At 53.0% G+C, this 17,551-nt stretch overlaps 2 protein-coding genes across 8 annotated transcripts; one reads left to right on the top strand and one right to left on the bottom strand.

Annotated features, from left to right (window-relative positions):
• The first annotated feature begins 72 nt into the window (after window positions 1–72).
• Window positions 73–6,362, top strand: Cplx3 (complexin 3). The gene is made up of 3 exons (NM_146223.3): window positions 73–373; window positions 1,550–1,637; window positions 3,893–6,362. Exons 1-3 carry the CDS (start codon window positions 210–212, stop codon window positions 4,115–4,117), a joined length of 477 nt encoding a protein of 158 aa, NP_666335.1. The 5' UTR covers window positions 73–209; the 3' UTR covers window positions 4,118–6,362.
• A 3,758-nt stretch (window positions 6,363–10,120) lies between these two features.
• On the bottom strand, window positions 10,121–17,213 carry Ulk3 (unc-51-like kinase 3). 7 transcript variants are annotated; one of them, XR_379456.4, is made up of 16 exons: window positions 16,668–17,213; window positions 15,890–16,030; window positions 15,573–15,693; window positions 15,036–15,140; window positions 14,217–14,360; window positions 13,941–14,023; window positions 13,380–13,535; window positions 13,087–13,192; window positions 12,856–12,896; window positions 12,501–12,603; window positions 12,308–12,372; window positions 12,142–12,220; window positions 11,929–12,070; window positions 11,700–11,747; window positions 11,505–11,571; window positions 10,121–11,411 (listed from the first exon to the last, which is right to left on the bottom strand). XR_379456.4 is itself a non-coding variant. In NM_027895.1 (16 exons), the coding sequence occupies exons 1-16, from the start codon at window positions 16,767–16,769 to the stop codon at window positions 11,395–11,397; spliced, it is 1,419 nt and encodes a 472-aa protein (NP_082171.1). In that variant the 5' UTR covers window positions 16,770–16,902; the 3' UTR covers window positions 10,121–11,394. The 7 variants fall into 7 exon arrangements, 1 of the variants encoding a protein (NP_082171.1); XR_379457.4 differs by having other exon boundaries at window positions 12,030–12,070; window positions 12,308–12,409; window positions 16,668–17,210; NM_027895.1 differs by having other exon boundaries at window positions 12,030–12,070; window positions 16,668–16,902.
• Between the last annotated feature and the right edge of the window lie 338 nt (window positions 17,214–17,551).

Genomic DNA, 17,551 nt, shown 5'->3' with positions numbered 1-17,551 from the left:
CGGGAGTGAGGAGCAGGCACGTGGTTCAGGCTTCTCAGCCCCGTGCATGCCCCCCCGCACCCTCCCCCCTCTGTGAGGAGGGTTTTGGGAAGGTAGGGACCAGTGCTCAAAGCGTGGGGCGCGAGCTCGCAACCGGAGCTGTCCCCGGGACTTAGTGCTGAAGTAGGCGCTGACGAACCAGGCGCCTGGTGCGGTGGTCAGAAAAGACCATGGCGTTCATGGTGAAGTCCATGGTGGGTGGCCAACTGAAGAACCTCACAGGGAGCCTGGGGGGCGGCGAGGACAAGGGGGACGGAGACAAGTCTGCAGCCGAAGCACAGGGCATGAGCCGAGAAGAGTACGAGGAGTATCAGAAGCAACTGGTGGAGGAGAAGTAAGTGGAATTTCTTCTTCGCTCATGTGACCCTCACTCAAATACCCTCACGCTGCTACACCCACCTCTCAGAGATCCCCTCTACTTCTCCTAAATATAGTAAGAGAGCAAGAGGTGCTCTCTGAGCTGATTTTATAGCCATCCCGTTTCAAATCCAGGACCCTGTTCCAGCTTCATCCTCTGGCTTAGAGGGGGTTGGGGAAAGGGTGAAGAGTGTGGCAGGGGTAGGGGTGCGGTGGGGGAGGGTGCACGTGCATCTCTGATGAAATAGGTAATCCCTTAATCCGATCTGGTCTTAACCGCATGTATTCCAACTGGGGCTCCTCTGAGCCTGAGGCTGTAAGAAAAGTACTTTTCATCTGGCAGGGCTCAGCGTCATGGGGACAGATCCACGATGGGGGTATTCAGAGATACTGAGCCTACTCTATGCAAGAGTTCTAGGGCAGAGTGGAGATAGAGAGAGCGACGGTCTGAACATTGCGGGGAGGTTGCTTGGTTCTGATCCTCACTTTGCTTATTAGCTGAGTAACTTTAGAAAAGTCATTTAACATTTCTGTGATTTCCTTTCTCCTTCTGGAAAATTGGAAGTGGTAATCACAATACGTGCTCTATACGTCTGTGAGGACTGAATGACTTAATGCATGTTAACCCTTTAGTATAGCGCCTGGCACGTGGCAAATCTTCATGACATGTCAGCTATTGTCACTCAACTTAGTACCGGTTGTTTTATGAGTTGCAAGTTTTCTCACTTTACAGAAGTGGAAGGAATGTGGCATACCAAAAATAGCAGGTTAGGATCAAGTCCAGACTGTCCCACACACACCCCTGCACACATAACCCCACCGCCCCTTCCACACAGCCTGTCAGAGAAGCAAAGAGAGACTTGAGTCAGAGATTGCGAAGGATCTTCAGAGAGAGACTCAGACAGAACAAGACTCCCTCCCACTCAGCTCTCTCTATTGGCAGGAGTGGAGAACACAGAGGATGGACACGGTGGTGGGTTGTGGCAAAAGCTAAGCCTGCTAGTCTGAGGGGATTAACTAGGCACAGGCCAGCTAGGGGTTTGGAAGGTCCATACTGCCTCCTTCCAGACCATATTAGCCCCTCCTCTGCAGGCCCCACACCTTCTCTCAACCCCTGAGATGACATCACAACTGGTATCCTCTTCTCACACAGGATGGAGCGAGATGCACAGTTCACACAGAGGAAGGCAGAGCGGGCCACACTGCGAAGTCACTTCAGAGACAAATACCGTCTGCCCAAGGTATCCAGGGCCTAACCTGTGAGGTATTACTGGGATCCTGAGCACCGGGAGCTCAGACTCCCTCAGGACCCCTCAACTCTCAGCCCGTAAGAATCACACAAGGTGCTTGATTTCTTTTCTTCATTCATTCATTCATTCATTCATTCATTCACCAACATGCTCACAAGAGCTGAGACAAACCCCAGGCCTTTGGAAGTTTACAAGTTTGTGTTTCTGGGAACAGTCCTTTTTTCCTTCACTTCCACCTCTCTGAGCTGGGTCAAGCCTGGCCCATGGAGACGCAGAGGAGTGTGGAAGCAGACTCTATAAGGGAGTGAACTCTAACGGGGCTGCTGATTACATTTGGAGAGCTGGTCGGAGGAGAGGCCATGACTCCTCCCTCCTATGCACTAGGTACTCAGCCATGTTCTCCCCTGACTCTCTCAAGAGAGCTGCTAGACACTGCTTGTGAAACTGAGCTCAGGGAGACTAAAGGACTTAACCAGTGGGTGGGAGCACTCAAGCCTGTGACTACTGTGCCCTTGCTTACTCCAGTGCTCAAGCTACTCTTCAGGTTACATGGGTCTGCCCATAAGGAGCCAACTACCCCTTATGCCTGTCTTTGTCTCAGGAAGCTCCTGCCCCGTGCTTCCCAAGATGCTGCAGCACTAGACTGACACACAAGCATGCTACACCTACATGGGACAAGCCACTTACCAGAGTAACCTTTGTGTGCCCAGAGCTGGGCTACTCTGAGGAGTAGGGTGCCATAGGCCAGGCCTTGGCTTCCTACTTCAATACAGAGATCAGCTATGTGGAATCAGGTTTACTCCTCCAACCAAGTGCTTACTGAGCCCCTGGCTGTCACAGACTTCCCATGAGTCTTTTGGAAGTCTCTCAAAGGAAAGTCTGCATTACTGCAAGTTCAGATAGCAATAGGGTCATGGCTCAAATGCTTATATAAATCACATAAGAGACTTTACTCTAGAAGAGAAGGGAAGACATGAGTGCAACTGTGTAGGACACAGGACAAGACCCCGAACAGCCCCCCAGATGCCCAGGGGAGAAGGGTGGCTCTAAGTAGGTACAAAAGTACAGATATTGGAAGAAGTGATATAGATCTAAATCTCGACCCTCTCTTCCCTTCCTGGCTTTATGATCTTAGGCAAATTGCTTAGTTTTCTGAGTCTCTCTCTCTCTCTTATTTGTAACATAAAACAGAGATATCAGGTCCCATGTTGCTGAAGATGGTCTTGAATTCCTAACCTTTCTGCTTCCATCTCCTGAGTGCTGAGATTATAGATGCGAGCCGCTGCTGTGTTTTTCCTGTTGTTTGTTTGTTTGCTTGTTTGTTGTTTGTTTTGAGACAGGTCTCAGTATGTATCTCTGGCTGACCTGGATCTTGTCATGGTAGATCAAGCTGGCTTTGAACTCCTAGAGATCCACTGGCCTCTGCCTTCCAAGGGCTGAGATTAAAGGCATGCACTACCATTCCTGGCTCTTTCTAGCATTGTTGTTGCTTTTTCTTTGTTTTCTTTGAGAAAAAGGTTTCTTTGTGTAGTTCTGGCTGCTCTGGAACTCACTTTGTAGCTCTGTAGACCAGGCTGGCCTCAAACTCACAAAGATCCTCTTGCCTCTGATTAAAGGTGTACACGTGTACACCTCCACACCCAGCATTTTCCTAGGTATTTTTTTTAATCGCTAAAAGTAAAAGCAGTGCTAGAGAGATGGCTCAGTGGGTAACATCACGTGCTGCTCTTGCCGAAGACTGGACATTTAGTTCCCAGAATGCACATCAGAAGCTCGCAACTGCCTGAAATTCCAGCTCCAGGGGTTTGATGCCATCTCCAAGTCTCCATGGACACCAACACACACACACACACACACACACACACACACACACACACACACACAAGAACAATAAAATTAATCTAAAAAACCCATTAAAAGCACCCACCTCACTGTTAGCCATGGGCTAGGTCTTGACAAATGGTACCCACCACTGTTTTTGTTCTAGAGTTAGCCTTGACTCGGCTAATTGTCACAAAGTGGCATTTTCCTTTGGGTTTAGTCTCTCTGCTAGTCCTTTGGTGTCTGCAAAGTCTCCAGGTCCACCCATGAAAGGCTTAACTCAGATGTGGGGGCAGATGCTGAGCTCCCTTGGAATATGGCCCTCTGGAACCAAGAGTCCCAGAACCCAGCCTGGGTAGCCTCTGTGCCCTGTACCGCTAGGTCCTCACAGACCTCCACCCTTGTCTCATCTCTCTTCCCTTCAGAACGAAACAGATGAAAGCCAGATCCAGCTGGCAGGCGGAGATGTGGAGCTGCCTCGGGAGCTAGCCAAGATGATCGAGGAGGATACGGAGGAAGAGGAGGATAAGGCCTCTGTGCTCGGGCAGCTGGCCAGCCTCCCTGGCCTAGACCTCAGCTCACTCAAGGACAAAGCCCAGACTACACTAGGGGACCTCAAGCAATCAGCTGAGAAGTGCCATATCATGTGACCACTTCCCCCTGGATTCTCCTCTAGGATGGCCAGAGGGCTGGTCCACATGAGGGCTAAGAGAGTGAGTGTCTCAACTTCCGGATACCTCCAGTCCATTTTGGACTCTGCTTTCCCTGCCCCAGCCTAGCCTGAGCCGTCTCGTCCATGTCCAGCTCTAGCTCTGGTCTCTCTCTCTCTCTCTCTCTCTCTCTCTCTCTCTCTCTCTCTCTCTTTATTGTCAGCAAAGTTCCCATTCTTCCCTCTCTCCCTCCGCTGCCTGGAAAGTTTCCCCGAGTTGATAGAATTAGCCCAACCCTTTCTGGGTACAGCCTCCTGTTCTTCACACAAGAGCACTCACAAGAGGACACAGAAGCCCTGGCTCATTTGCCACAGATGCATCCTGGCACACACAGACACACGTCTCCTGGGCTCCCAGCCCCTCCAGATACCAGCACCCAGAGGCCCTTAGGAGAGCCTCTGGGCACACAGAAGACCTGCTCTTATCCCTACCTTTATGATCCTAGAAGCTTTTCTTCTTTCTGGGTTTTACCATCTGTAAAATGGGAATGGACTGAGTGATTTCCAAAATTCTCTCCTGATTGGCATTCCTGGCCACTCAGAATAGAGCCCACATCCCTTCTTGGGCAGGGCAGCAGCTGCAGTCCCAGCATCACACAGCTGCCACTGTGGGTTCTGGGAGCTGAGCAATGCTGTGTGAGGGGCAGAGTGCCAGGGATGGAGCTGGCACTGAACAGTAGCTCCAGGCCTCCTCTGGGCCCAGGGCTGAGCCAAACTGTGTTCTGTTCCTGTAGAATTCTCTGGATTCCATAGTTGGAATTTCCTCTTCTCGTTCAGTGAAAAATAAAAATTCCAAATGACGTGGCTATCTTCCCACTTCCTGCTGACTTGGGGTTCACAGGCCCCAGGCCTGCCCTTTTGAGGGACCTCATCTGCTTCTTCACCTGCAGCTTCAGAGGATTCTAGGAGAGAATCAGGGCTGCAGGTGAGGGTGGGGCCTCACTGAGGGAGCAGATGCCCTTTGGCCAGATGAAGTTAAGTCTAAGCACTAAGAGTGAGGAGGGTGTGGCAGCCATCTGGATGGAGAGGTACACGGGAAGATGGAGCTTAGGGTGTTCCTGAGACTAGAGAAAGGGCTGTCTCTGACACCTGTCCTGTACTTTCCCCTCACCTAAGAGATGGAGAATGAAACAGAGAAAAAAAGCATCATTGTGCTCCAACCTGGCTCTGCTCTGCATCCCTGAGCCTATGTTAAATGAAGAGTTCTCCTCCCCAAGAATAATACGTGTTTCAAAGAGTAGCCATTTGTCCCCCACCCCCACCTCCTTGGTAGTGCTGGGGGACCCAGGGCCTCACACACTGCATACTAAGGCAAATGGTCTGCCACTCAGCCACACCCACAGCCCCTCCCCCCACACACCATGCTGCTTATCAGCTGTTGTAACACATTCTTTAAAGTAACAGAGGCTGAGGAGCCAGCAGTCATGCTACACTGAGTGAGACCTGGTGGTGAAGACAGTGTTAGTCCCACCTCACAGGGAGGTGGCCTGAGATGGCAAGCTGGTGTCCTCAAAGTTTGTGTTTAGGCAGTGTGTTTCAGTTTCTGCCGGGTTTTCTTCTCTCTCTGTGTTCCCCCTCCCCCTCCCCCCTCTCCCTTTCTCTCTCTGTATGTGTGTTAGTTGGTATTATTGTCATTTTGTTTTCTTTCAGACAGAATCTCATGTAGCTCAGGCTAGCCTCAAACTCCTAGGTAGGCAGGAATGATCTTGGGCTTCTGATCATCTTGCCTCAACTTCCCAAGTACCCTGCTTACAGGAACAGGCTATCACATGTAACTTCTGCTGTGCTTCGAACCTAACCAAGGCCTTTGTACATGTTAGGCACGCACCAACAGGCTGCATCCTTCTCCTGTGTTTGGTGGTGTTTTTAAATTTAATTACTCTATGTGTATGAATATTTGTCTGCACACATGTCTTTGCTCATGTGTGCTTGGTGACCAAGGAGGTCAGAACAAGGCGTCAGATGCCCTGTGCCTGGAGTTACAGATGGTTTTGAGTTGTCATGTGGGTGCTGAGAATTGAATCTGTGTCTGGAAAAGCACTGAGCCCTCTCTCCAGCCCCTTTGTCTTAGAGATGGGATCTCACTATGTAGCCCAAGCTAGCCTCCCAAGTGCTAGGATTACAGATGTGCAGCAACACTATGTATGACTTTAATGAGGAATAAAAAGGGGGAAAAAAGTTCTTAAATGAAGACTCCAAATGTCATCATACTCACTGATGCCTGGCAGGCAGGGTAGGGATAGCATTCTGGAAGTCCCAAGTATCTGCTCCAGTGGTCATCTCCGGGGCTTGCAGGGCAGAAGGAAAGTGCTACAGGCACCTGGTGCCTCTTGGCCTCACAGAATAAGTGCCAGCCTGTGGGGAAGCCATCAGTATTACAGGCAGGAAAAGCAGTTTGTTTCAAGGGCAAAGTTCCTATTAGGTTTCTCTATAAAATAAGAGCAGGGAAGGGTAGGTAATCTTGACTGGGAAAGCTGAAAGGGGAAGGAAGCATTGAAAGGGCGAGGACAGAAGGGATCCATGCCCTGAGGAGGGCTGCCTGAGGCTCTCCTACTGAGCATCCTTTGAGCATCCTGGGGGAGGCACCTGCATCTCTCATATGCTCCTAGTCCACCCCCTGAGGAAGGGATTAGCAGCCACTGGACAAAAACCCTTTTCTGACCTTCCCAAAGGAGCCCCAAGCTGGGGGTGGGGGAGCATGGGCTGCCTAGGCCAGCATCAACAGCAGGCCCTCCACCCTCAGGGGCCTTCTGCCTAATGGGATTGGACAGCCCCCTCCCCCTCAGTGCTTTGCTGGCTGAGAAGGAGGCCAGCATGGCAGGTCAGGTGGTAAGGGTGCATGGGGACACTCACTGAACCCTGTCAAAGCAGGGCTGTTTGGCGCCTGGGGTCAGGAGGCGGGAGGGAACTCTGTCTCCTCACTGACCCTCTTGAACCCCAAGAGGCCCTGAGCTGTCTTCAGTGTCCCTGGAATGGAGCAGAGCAGGCTCTGGGGCAAAAGAGCCAGTCTGAAGCCCAGGCAAAGATGAATAAAGTGAGCAGGCTGAGGCGACCCTGTCCATCTGCGTCAGCTGTGCTAAGGATTTGCCTCCCTACCCATGTGTTCATCTGCATCCCCCAATACCATGCGCACTCTTGGTTCCACGCCCTTTACAGGGAGCGGCTAACCCAGCCAAGCTGGAGCTGTCTTCTGCACAGGGCCACCCAAGTCCCAGCTCTCTCCCCATCCTGGTTCCATGCTCTTGTTTTATAGTCGTATGTTCCAGGACTATCTGGTATGAAGTGAAGGCCACAAAGGAAGCCATTGACCCCCAAGAGTCCCCCCTTTAACAGTGCCTAAACCCTTCCTCTACCAAATAGGTCCTGATGCTTCAGGCCTCTCTCCTCCCATCCTTTTGCTTTCTCCTTTCCTCTTTCCTTCTTTCCCCTTGTGGGACACTGGAAATGTCCAGTAGTGATGAAAAAAAAAAAGTCTTTCTGACCCAAATTCTTTTTATCTGCCCTCCCCACCCCACCCCCATCCATAGCAAGCATAGATTTCTTCTTAAGGAAAAATGAGAAAGAATTCCCAAGATGGGTGAGGGATTCCGAGGGAAGACTATCCCAGGACAGGGGAAATCAAAAACACACAGCCTGCCTGATCCTCCTACTCCACAGCGTACAAATCAAGGTGTCTGACTCCACGACACTCAGGATTCCAGAGAACTCAGTGGCACCCCCGGGGCCCGACCTAAGGAGCCTCCAGTCCACTCTTCCTGCTTCCCACCCACCCAGGCAGCTCAGGCCCAGTTCCCAGTGGGAAGAGGAGTGCAGAGATAACAAGTGGCTTCCTAAGGCCAGCTGTTTCCCAGGGTGGGGGCAGGGAGGGTGGCCAGGGTTTGGAATGTACAGGGTCTCCCTTTTCACCCCAACAGCCAGATGGTCCCTCTTCAGACACTGGAAGCCCTAGGCAGGCACTGGGGACATCTGGGGCATGTTCCCTTATCCAGCTGAGCGTCTGACAGTGCCTATTGACCCAGCTGAGGCTCTGGCTCAGCACTGGGCAGGCAGGAGCGTCTGTCCTCTGTCCCACAGAGCTGAGGTTCCAGCAGGGTCGGGGAGCTGTGGAGCCCACTGTCCTGCCTCTAACCCTGTGACTGCCGGACATTGCTAGTTCTAGTCTGTATGAGGCATGGGGAGCCCACTGGCCTGGGTCCAGGGCACAGTAATGCTGAGGCTGCCTCTGTCTCAGCAAGACCTGTGCCTGCATTTCTGTAGCCAGGAATGTAGGTTGGACACAGCTTTGTTTCTGTGTCTCTGTGTGTTTGATAGTGTGAATTACTGTGTGTGTGTGTGTGGGGGGGGTTGAGGTGGCGGTGGGGGCTGGCCAGATGATGTGCCTCATGCCTCCTGCCTCCTCAGCCTCATAGTTGGGGCCATTGTCCTCTTAGGGAGGGCTGGGACAGCAACTTGGCCTCTGGGGATGGACTCCTTCCTTCCAGACAACCTTATATCCTTTCCTATATCCCCAGTTGGGGGAAACCAAACCAAACCAAACCAAACCAAAAACTAAGGAAGGTGGGGGAGGCGCAGGCTGGGCCCAGAGACACCTGGGTCCTGTGGTCTATTCCAAAGGCTCATCTGTTCCTTCCAGGGTAGGTCCATGGGAAAATAGGAGGTTGAGGTCGGGTGCTGACCTTGGCTTGGTCTGGTAGTGGGAGAGTGGAGATGGGAAGGCAAGGGGGTGCAGCTCCTAGACAGACATTTTTGAAAGCCTTGAAGTGACAGCAATTCTCCACCTCTCATAAGGAAAATATTTGAAACACAAACGTGAAGTCTCCTCTAGGCCCGTGCCACTCGGAAAGCTCTCCGGATCCCGCTCCCTGTTTGTTCCAGCTCCCAGGCTGCCTGCCTCCCTGCTTTGGGGTGGATCGACGAGAGCTGCCTGGAGGACATCAATTCAATGCTCGGGAGAGCCTCAGACTCCCATGCTGCACCTCCTGCACTGGGTGTCCCACATGGGCCCATTGCTCAGACACCCTGTGTAAGAAGCTCAGGTCCTTGTTCCCAGCCAGCTGGCCGGTATGGCCATCACAGTAAACAGTGGTCTGGAGACAATTGCCCCTCTCCCTTCCTGTCTTGTGAGGGTCACCCATCCTGTCATCCTGTCCCTTCCCAGCCAGCCCTCTCCAGTCATCCCCTCCTCTTTCTTTCCTTATTTTTCCTTCCTGAAACTTTTCATCTACTTCATTTCCAGAGAAAATCTCAAGTATGTGTTTCTCCCTACAGTTGAAAATAACATTTTATTGTACTTGTGCTATATACCAGGCCTACACACATTGCCTTGTGAGTCTTACTGGGCACGTTCACCAATAGCCCAATTGTACAATCCAAGCATTGGGCCAAGGAACAGAACTAACAGAGACTTCAGCAGCTCCCTCACCCTATAGGACACTGCTGTACACTGCCCCCCAATGGCTAGGCCAAAGGCGTCAGGGGAATTCATTCTGTCTTGGTCCCTCCTGTATCAGACCCAGGAAGATCTGGGGATCTTTGGGGGACTAGATATGAGAAGGAACCCTAAAAGATTCTCTTTTCCTAAAACCCAGCTTGCTCATTCACTGTTGGCCCAGAGTCAGGAGGCTCCTGGGAGTGTGCAGGGCGGGATGGTCTACAGGGGACTGTTCTAGAGGGCTACCACCTGCCACTATGCCGAGGTATGCAGAAATAAGGCCTCATTGGGCTCCCAGGTCTATCCATCCATCCTGACGCCCTGCTCCCAACAACACACACTAGGTGGTTGGCAGGAATAGTGGCAGTCAGCAGGACTTCTGGGTCCCAGAGACTAAAGGCAAGAGGCAGGTGTACAGTCACTTCCCTCTGGGCCACACTAGTCAGGCTCCCCAGCTTCTCCTGGTATGAGCAGGATCACTTCACCTATTTTTCCAAGGCAAGAAGAAATGCATAAGTATGGAAAATAATTTAATAGAGAAACAATGAACTATAGTCTTTACATACATCCAGCCTCTAGCAAGGAGGGTGTTCCATTTTGCCCTAAGGAGGCGGTTAAGGGCAGAATGATTGAAAATCACCAGTATTCTCTAACTTTAGAAATAACCCTTCACACACACACACACACACACACACACACACACACACACACCCCACACACACACAGAGGAAGAAAGAAGAAAGAAAGAAAGAAAGAAAGAAAGAAAGAAAGAAAGAAAGAAAGAAAGAAAGAAAGAAAGGAAGGAAGGAAGGAAGGAAGGAAGGAAGGAAGGAAGGAAGGAAGGAAGGAAGGAAGAAAGAAAGTCTCAGTGCCTGTCATTTGGGGGTCATTTGTGGCAGAACAGCTCCTCTGCTCCTTATTCAAAAATCAGCCTTCAATAAGAATTTGAATAAAAATCTGAAACAAGATGATGACCTGGGGGAGGGGGTGTTTAAAGAAGAAAAAAAAAAAGAGCAATCTTCCAGTAACTCCAGATACGTAAGTTCTTCTCCAGCTCATACAGGGTATAAGCTGTGGATGTATCCATAGCTTAATAGGACAGAGGGGAAGACCCAGCCAAGACCCAGCTCTAGCTCAGGGTCCACCATGTGACTAGTGTGGCATATCCCCTCAAAGAGAGCTGTAAGTGGGGGTATGAGGACCCCTCCTCCATGCCAAGGCAGGGAAGGTCTGGGGTTCTCACATGTATTCCACCTTTACAAAGGGCATGACTTTCATGCATGAAGGATTGTCTTAAAGAACTGAAAAGGATGGCAGCTCTGAGCTCGCAGGAAGACTGGAGAGGTCTGAGAGCCGAGAGCATACTGTCAGGTAGGTAGTCCCTGAGGGTATCCGAGTGTCCCATTCCAGTGCAAGAAAAAAAGTAGGGTTGGAATAAAGGCTCCCAGGGAGGGGTGGCCCAGGTACAGCAGCTGTCTGGTAGCAAGTGTCCTGAAGAGGCATGACGTCCTCTTTGCAGAACAAAACACAACGGGGTGATGGTGTCCTGAAGCCGGACAGGCTTAGACCAGCAGTCACCTAATGACAAGGTCACATTCAAGTAATTCTCCCAGAGCTTAGTACACCTGCCACCAGACGCCCCAAGGGTGGAGAACACTCAGAGGAATGCTGGGAACCAGCATGTGGGAGCTGCTCGTCCAGGAAGGTCCCAGGTGTGCAGGTGTCAACCTGAGTTGGTAATGCAGCTTCTCTCTAGGGTTGTGCTCCATCCGCTGCTCCTTCCGGTGTCACTGCAGTGTGCAAGCTAACAGAGGTGAAAGAGGAAGGTCAAGCTTGGGTCTCTTACAGGAGAGGCAAAACCCTGTTATAGGCTGTCACACCCCAGAGCAGGACTCACAACTACGAACAGACTCCGACAGCCCCTCTTTGTCCAGACTCTCCGCTTCCCAGTGAGACTCCCTTATCTGTGGGATGTCAAAGCAAAGCGAGGGGTAAGATGGAGACAGCTGGACATCAGAAGTCAGAGCCCACATACAACCACAGAGAGGAGGAACCCACAAGCCACTGCCCAGTGAGGCCCGTTCGTGCCCACCTTGATCTGCTCCTTCAGGTATTCAGCTCGAGCCATGAGGTTCTGAACCTGCCAAGAGACGACATGGGCAGACGTGAGGAGGGTTCAAGTGCCTCCTCACCCCTGCTGCGCCCCAGAACCCTCTGTCTCATTAGAATGGCCTTGTCTCTGATAACACTATCTGTTCCCTGTTGTAGGAGCCCGGCAGACTTTTGGTTTAATCTAGGCACAGAAGTCCTGGGTCACTGACCTCACAATTCTGAGGCAAGGAAAGTCCATATGCGATCTATTTATGTCCCACAGACCTGAGTAGGAGGAGGGAAAGGAGCACTTCTCGACTCCCACCCCTACCTCGGTGTGAAGGAGCTCCCGCCTTCGGCCTGGGGCCTCTGCTGTAAGGAGAGCGGAGATGGTGAGGACAGGGTAACCAGAGGCAGGGCCCGTACCAGTGCTGGGGCCTTACCTGCCAACAGCACTAGCAGCTCCCCGAGGCTGTGCTGGTACAGGTCCAGGGCATCCTGCTCTTTGCCAGCTTCCTCCTCCTACAGCCAGAGGGGCGACACACCATTCTATATTGTGCCTTGGTGTCCTTTCTGTCCCACCCGGACTCCTCCCATTGAGCAACGAACCTTGGCCAGGGCAGCTGAGGCCACTTCCAGGGCAGCCAGGAGGCGTGGTTTGTCACGGGCCATCTCTGATGTGAGAGTAAAGGCTCATGGTGAGGGAGCAGCCTGTTGTTTTCGCATAGGAAGGCCCTGTCAGTCCCTGCTGTGATGGAGTGGGTTGGCCAGGACTTGTGCACAGACAGGGACAGAAGCCTACCTCGAAGCAGCTCTTGGACAGTTGTGCCCTGTCTTAGCAGGGCCTGATTGGAGGAGGAGACAATGGCTTTGAGCTCCTCTGCCCGGGACACATACTGTCCCACCTGTAAGAGAATGTGGGGCTGAGGGCTATCCCCCTATCCTGCACCCACCTCCAAGTTTGCCTCTAGTCCTTAGTGACTGCCTCACGCTAACCATGGCAGCCACCCAACAAGCTAGCCTGGCCCACCCACTTCCCCTAGCTCTATCTCGTGGGAGAGGTTTCAAATCTAAGAATGTCATTTGCCAGAGGCTCTGGCATCATCTCTGGTCTCTCCTTTCATGTCCACCCATTTTCTCCTGGGGAGTTCACCCACCTTCGCCTTAATTGCCTCCTTCCTCTGGGCATCCACTTCGTCTGCAGAAGGTGAAGGGTTCATATGAGGATGCTGTCCTGAAAGCCTACCCCACAGTAAGCCCTTTGCAATCTTCAGATACTCAGTTCCACGTTGATCTTCTGCACCATCTCCCCTAAGCTCTGAATGGGGAGCCTGACCCAACTCCTGCCCCCCTCTGCACACAGGTTATAGGAATGGCCTGGTTCTCACAGTGTAGCGCAGGTACAAAGAAGTCCAGAGCCTTGCAGTAGAGCGACAGGGCAGCGGCAGCATCCCCCTCCTGGTCCTTCTTCACAGCCTCCACCACAAGGGCCCTCTGGGGGGGAAATTGGAGGATCAGCAATCAGACCTACCTTCCTAATGCCACAGCAAGTAGCATCAGTCAGCAATCCCACCCCTGTGCCCTGTGGCAACCTGCTCTACTTCTGTGAGCCGATCACCTATTCACCACCAAGAGCAGGCAAATGAGACCCAGCCCACCCTATCCCCATCAGTCTGCTTACTGCCTGTGCCAGGCTCTCCCCACTGGGCATGTGCTCCAGGTCCACCCAGGGATGGGCAAAGAAGTCCTTGAAGGAGATTCGACGGGCGGGGTCCCGCTCTAGAAGTCGCTGCAACAGGTCCCGGCAGTCTAGGGAGAGTTGGGGCCGAAGAGGGAGCTACAGAGGCATAGAGCAGAGACACATCACAGAAGGCTCCAACATCTGAGCCCAAAGCCCAAGGCCTGTTAGGAACCCCCATAAGGGTACGTGTTTGCTGTGGGTAATCTGAGTGGATCATGGCAAGTCCCGGTGATGTGCAGGAAGAGAGCCAAGCATCCTTTATCAGTCTCCTATCAAATGGGTATTTGCCTCCAGCCCCGGACTATGGGAAGATTGGGCCTGGTCATTTGTTGCCTGTCGTGGCTGATATGGATCCTCAGGAACGGACCAGACTCTAGGCTTCCACCACAGAACATGCCCCACTGCCATGAAAGGCCCAGAGCCTGCACTGCAGTGCTGAACAAACTTCTGGGCCTTGAGTCCCTCAATCCCCGGTGGATGCCTAGACCCTGCCAGACGCACCTCAATCACCCGATTGCTGCGAATCTTTTCTTCTAGCTCTGAGAACGATCTGGAGGCAAAGGGGGGCTGCCCAAAGAGGGCTTCTGTGGAAGAAGGCAGAGGAGGGGCCGGAAGGGAACAGGGTTAAGTCTGGCCTAGCTCGTCCACAGAACGGGGACCAAAAATCCCTCAGAGTAGAGCCCTTAATTCTCATCTGAACCCAGGAGAGGCCCAGAAAAGCCTGGCCCAAATACAGAGTAACTCTCAGGGTGGACAACAAGGGAAGAGAAGTCTCACCGTACAGGATCACCCCCACAGACCAGAGGTCCACACGCGCATCATACTGCCGCCGACACACCATCTCAGGAGCCATATAGAGCGGGGAGCCACGGAGCACGTGTTTTTCGTCCCACGGGGACATGTGCTGGGCAAAGCCAAAGTCTGCAGGCAAGAGGGCAGGCCCAGGGTTCAAATCCCAGCTGCTCCTATGAGGCCAGTCAGGGCTCCTCCCCACCCTAGACTCACCTGTACTACTCCCGCCTCCTCCCCTGTGCAATACTCCTATATCCCTGGGGGGGGGGGGGCGGCTCGGGGAAACCCTCTGCATGGCACATGGCCTCTTAAGCACCTTTTCCTTAAACCTATCTCAAATACAATTCCACAGAAAGCCCCATCCCAGCCCCAGAACTAAGTTACGTCATGATCACTGGCCTCCAAACTCAAGCCCATTCTTTATATCTTACCAGAACCACAAACACCTGTCCACTGTTAAGTGTTCTCCTCAGCCGTCCAGACTGAGCCCTAACCCTAAGAACAGAGCTCACAGACTGATCCTGGATGCTGGTCACACATTGGCACTAGTTCCAGACTGAACCCCAACTCTAATTCAGACTTGATCCCTAGCTCCACCCACCACCCTGCAGGACAGAAAGTGTGGGCAGCCTGGGAATGGGTGCTACCTTTTGGCGCCGGGCTCAGCTCTACACCTCCTGATCTGTCACTAATGACTTAACAGAGCGACCCCTGGGAACCAGGCCGCTGAGGAAGCAGCACAGCCAGGAGCTCACTGTTCACCCACTCTAAATGAACTGCCACCCTGCTGTTCCAGACGCAGACCTGCCAGTTTCAGGTGGGGCTTCTCCAAAGAGCTCAGCAGGATGTTCTGCGGTTTCAGATCCAAGTGAGAGATGTTTCGTTCATGCAGGAACTGCAGGGCACTAGCTGAGGAGTCAGCCACCAGAAAATAAGTCAGAGCCTCTTTCCCACCTGCCTCTCCCCTCCCCAGGCCTCCACCTATCCCCGTACAGCTCTATTACTGCAGCGCTGTTCTGGCTGAGCTACAGAATATATAGAAGCAACAGACTCTGGCTACTTCTAAGAGTTCCCAAGTGCCTGTTCTCTGTACCCTTCATAAAACCACCCTCCCTTCAAGGAGCCTCCAGAAAAGCCCCAGCCCTTAAGGACGTTGCATTCTCCCTCACTAAAGCACTTGGGTTCCACCTACTGGGCCCTGGAAGATGCCACAAGGTTCTTACATCATGTTCTCCATGTGGAAGCCTGAATTCCCTACAGATGCTAGGGACACAACATGGCAGACTGCAAAGCATTGGGATAGGGGAGAAGAAGCCACGGGGTGTGTCACAAGCTTTTTACCCAACTGCTGCATGAAAACACGGGCCACCTTCTCAGGCAGGATCCTGCGGGTATGAATGAAGCGAGACAGGTCACCCCCTGCACAGAACTCCATGATGAGGTAGATATTGTCATTGTCCCACTGTGGTTGCAAGTAAAGAGAGAGAGCGTGAGTTCCAGGACAGCCAGGGCTATACAGAGAAACCCTGTCTTGAACCCCCCCCAAAAAAAGGGAGCGAGAGAGAGAGAGAGAGAGAGAGAGAGAGAGAGAGAGAGACAGCTTTAGGCGCTGTCCCTTCTCCAGCCGCCTTTGGAGGCACCCCTTCCTGGGCTCAGACCTGGAAGTCTTTCAGCTGCACGATATGGGGGTGCCGAATGCCCTTGAGGATCTCAATCTCAGTCAGGAGGTTTTCCACTGACGCCTTGTTGAGACTCTTCTTGGCCACGCATTTTATGGCTACCACTTCCCGAGTATCCTTCTGTGGTACAGAAAATTTGGGGTGTCTGTTTTGAAGGGGCCGACCCCATGGGCTGGAGTGGGCTCTGAGTCTGCAAACTTTCCCCTGTTTGGAGTCTGTCCACTCTCCATGGACCTCCAAGTTTCCCAGCTTCCACGTCTCAAATCAACGAGGCATCCGGATTCGGGAATCCCACCCCAGCAAGTGTTCTCCAACGCCGTGCTTCTAACCCACCGCATCACTTTCTAGAGGGGGGGCGGGGAGGGTTAGGGGGCGGGGGATGTCACTATTTAAAGAGCTATCCACTCTGCATTCTAACTGGTGCTGCCTCCTGGGAGTCTGACCCCAGACTCCTCCCAGCCCCTAAGGCAACTTCCGTGCAGAGCCGGTTCTTCAGCCACTGACACAGAGATTCCCTTAGGTCATCGCCCGCACCTCCAGACCAAACTGGCGTGGCTGTTTTTAAAACCTAAAAGGGGCGGTTAGCTCCAGCCTCCTCTACCAGCTTGGGCAGCCACTGTGGCCTTACTGCTCTCAAGGCGGTCGCCTTTCCTGCTCAGCTTGGCCCGTGACCCAGCCGGGCTTGCAGGGAGTTGGCTGGCACGGGAGTCGGGTGCCCGGCGCCGGGACACCTCCGGCACGACCCGCCCACACCCACCTTGGCGTAGGCCTTGTACACCGTGGCGTACGTGCCACTGCCCAGGCGCTCGGTAAGGATGAAACCGTCCAGCCGAGGGAGACCCCAGCTGGGCCCAGCCATCCCGCGCCCGCCGCCAGGTGCTTCCTGGTTCGGGGTGCAGGTTCCGGCCAGCAGAGAAGCTGGGGGCGCTCGAGGGGCGGCGAGGCGGGACTCCGCAGGGCCCCGGCGCTGCCCGCCGGAAGCGCGGCTCGACACCTCCCCTCCGAGGCTCCTCCCCGCCGGCAGCGGGCTGGGTGACACCCTCTGCCAAGGATTGCCAGGCAGGTTTCAGACACTGAGGCTTTAGTGGGTGTAGAGTTGTGTCGAGGACTGCGGACACGATCACATGGGAATGGCATCCTAGAGACCACCTACGTAGGGGGCGGGAGGAAGAGCCTGGCTCACTCCCTGCCCTTCAAGACCAGAAGCAGTGGATATGAAAATCCCAGGGCCCCACAGGGTGACGAGGGAGAACGGACTCCAGCAAGTTCTTCTCTGATCATCACACGTGCTCTGGCCCTTATTCATTCGTTTATTTGGTTTTGGAAGACAAGGTTTCTCTGAGTAGCCCTGGCTCTCCTGGAACTTACTTTGTAGAGCAGTCTGGCCTCGGAGTGCTGGGACTAACGGTATGTGCCACTATGCTTGGCGAAAAACAATTTAAATGCCTTTGGAAGAGACCAAGTTGCCATTGCCAGGGTCCTCGATTCTGCCTTTCAACTCTTTCCCTAGAGTTGAGTGGTCTGTCGTCCAGCACAGCTCAGCCACCAACAACCTTAACTGTCACCTCACCTATCTTAGTAGGCCCTTAGTCTGTACTTCAGTAGGCTATAGCCCTCCCAAGTCCACCATTGACATCAGGG

Source organism: Mus musculus, chromosome 9, assembly GCF_000001635.26.
Source record: "Mus musculus strain C57BL/6J chromosome 9, GRCm38.p6 C57BL/6J".
NCBI lineage: Eukaryota > Metazoa > Chordata > Mammalia > Rodentia > Muridae > Mus > Mus musculus.
The sequence above is the reverse complement of the archived record's forward strand: the minus strand, read 5'-3'. Positions and strand labels throughout refer to the sequence as shown.

Bases quoted from the DNA above. Each gene is read 5' to 3' on its own strand.
- Ulk3 (NM_027895.1), bottom strand. From the start codon at position 16,769: ATGGCTGGGCCCAGCTGGGGTCTCCCTCGGCTGGACGGTTTCATCCTT. The intron at 15,694-15,889 runs GTCTGAGCCCAG...TTGCAACCACAG, and splicing joins TGCAGCTGAAAGACTTCCAG to TGGGACAATGACAATATCTA. The intron at 12,221-12,307 runs GTTCGTTGCTCA...CTCTGGCTGTAG, and splicing joins CCTCAGCTGCCCTGGCCAAG to GAGGAGGAAGCTGGCAAAGA.
- Cplx3 (NM_146223.3), top strand. From the start codon at position 210: ATGGCGTTCATGGTGAAGTCCATGGTGGGTGGCCAACTGAAGAACCTC. The intron at 374-1,549 runs GTAAGTGGAATT...CTTCTCACACAG, and splicing joins AAGCAACTGGTGGAGGAGAA to GATGGAGCGAGATGCACAGT. The intron at 1,638-3,892 runs GTATCCAGGGCC...TCTTCCCTTCAG, and splicing joins ACAAATACCGTCTGCCCAAG to AACGAAACAGATGAAAGCCA.